The 1,150-nt window shown below is 40.7% G+C and overlaps 1 protein-coding gene across 1 annotated transcript in view; it reads right to left on the reverse strand.

The window, feature by feature from the left end:
• PPFIA2 (protein tyrosine phosphatase, receptor type, f polypeptide (PTPRF), interacting protein (liprin), alpha 2) overlaps positions 1-1,150 on the reverse strand; it is a 451,032-nt gene that overhangs the window by 94,047 nt on the left and 355,835 nt on the right. Inside the window, exon 14 of the mRNA XM_015571108.1 lies at positions 796-887. Coding sequence (XP_015426594.1) covers positions 796-887 — 92 coding nt within the window. The remainder of the gene's footprint in view (positions 1-795; positions 888-1,150) is intronic.

A 1,150-nucleotide genomic window follows, 5' to 3' on the forward strand; every position in this document is an offset into this window, starting at 1 on the left:
AGAGTTAGAAACATCAATGAGAGAGAAACATTGATCAGCTGCCTCCTGCACACCCGCTACTGGGGTTGTGCCTACAACCAAGGTACATGCCCTTGACCAGAATCAAACCTGGGACCCTTCAGTCCACAGGCCAATGCTCTATCCAGTGAGCCAAACCAGTTAGGGCAATAATTATAATTTTTATAATATGAACTAGAGGCCCTATGCATGAAATTCGTGCACTGGAGGAGGGTGGGTCCCTCAGCTTGGCCTGCGTCCACTCGCAGTCAAGGACCTCTTGCTCCTTACTGCCTGTCTGTTCACTGCTCCTTAACATTCAGCTTGCTGCTCCTTAGTGCTGCCATGGAGGCGGGAGAGGCTCCCACCACTGCCGCTGCACTCACCAGCCGTGAGCCTGGCTCCTGGCTGAGCAGTGCTCCCTCTGTGGGAGCACACTGACCATCAGGGGGCAGCTCCTACATTCCGCGTCTGCCCCTGGTGGCCAGTGTGATCATAGCAACCAGTCGTTCTGGTTGTTCCACCATAAAGGTCGCTTAGGCTTTTATTATATAGATGTTTAAATGTGTCCTTCTGGATTTTCTATTGCTGTTTTTTTTCCCTCTCTAGGTGTCATGTGTTTGCCATTTTACTTGACTTATACTTCTTTTCTCATTTCACTATTTTTTTGTCAATGTGAACTTTGTAAAGTTTCTCATATCTATTTTCATTCTTACTACCACCGTTCTACCCTACATCCTTTTTATCTCTTTTATGAGTTTTTAGTCAACTGCAGATAAGCTTTTAATTTAATGTTACCTTGATATTGTGGGTTCAATTAAAGAGCCAGTTCTGATTTTCAATTGGTCAAGTTCAGATCTCAGCTTTTCAATTTCTTCTGCTAATCTTTCCTAAAAATCAAAGAAGTGTTACTTAAATGATATACCAATACCAATAATACCAAGACTCAATTATGATAAATCAAGCCAGCCACCAAGTTTAGTGGGTTTTTTAAAAATGAAAAAACTGATGGATATAATTTTATTAAAAATTATTCGTCATGAAAGTAAAGCATGCCTGATTTTTTCCCCTTGTAATGAAAATGTGAATGGCAGAAATCAACAAAACACTATCTATAGTTACTGGAATTCATTATTTTTTAATTAAAAAAAAA

The sequence above is a fragment of the Myotis davidii genome, unplaced genomic scaffold (assembly GCF_000327345.1).
Source record: "Myotis davidii unplaced genomic scaffold, ASM32734v1 scaffold26, whole genome shotgun sequence".
NCBI classification, from domain to species: Eukaryota; Metazoa; Chordata; class Mammalia; order Chiroptera; family Vespertilionidae; genus Myotis; species Myotis davidii.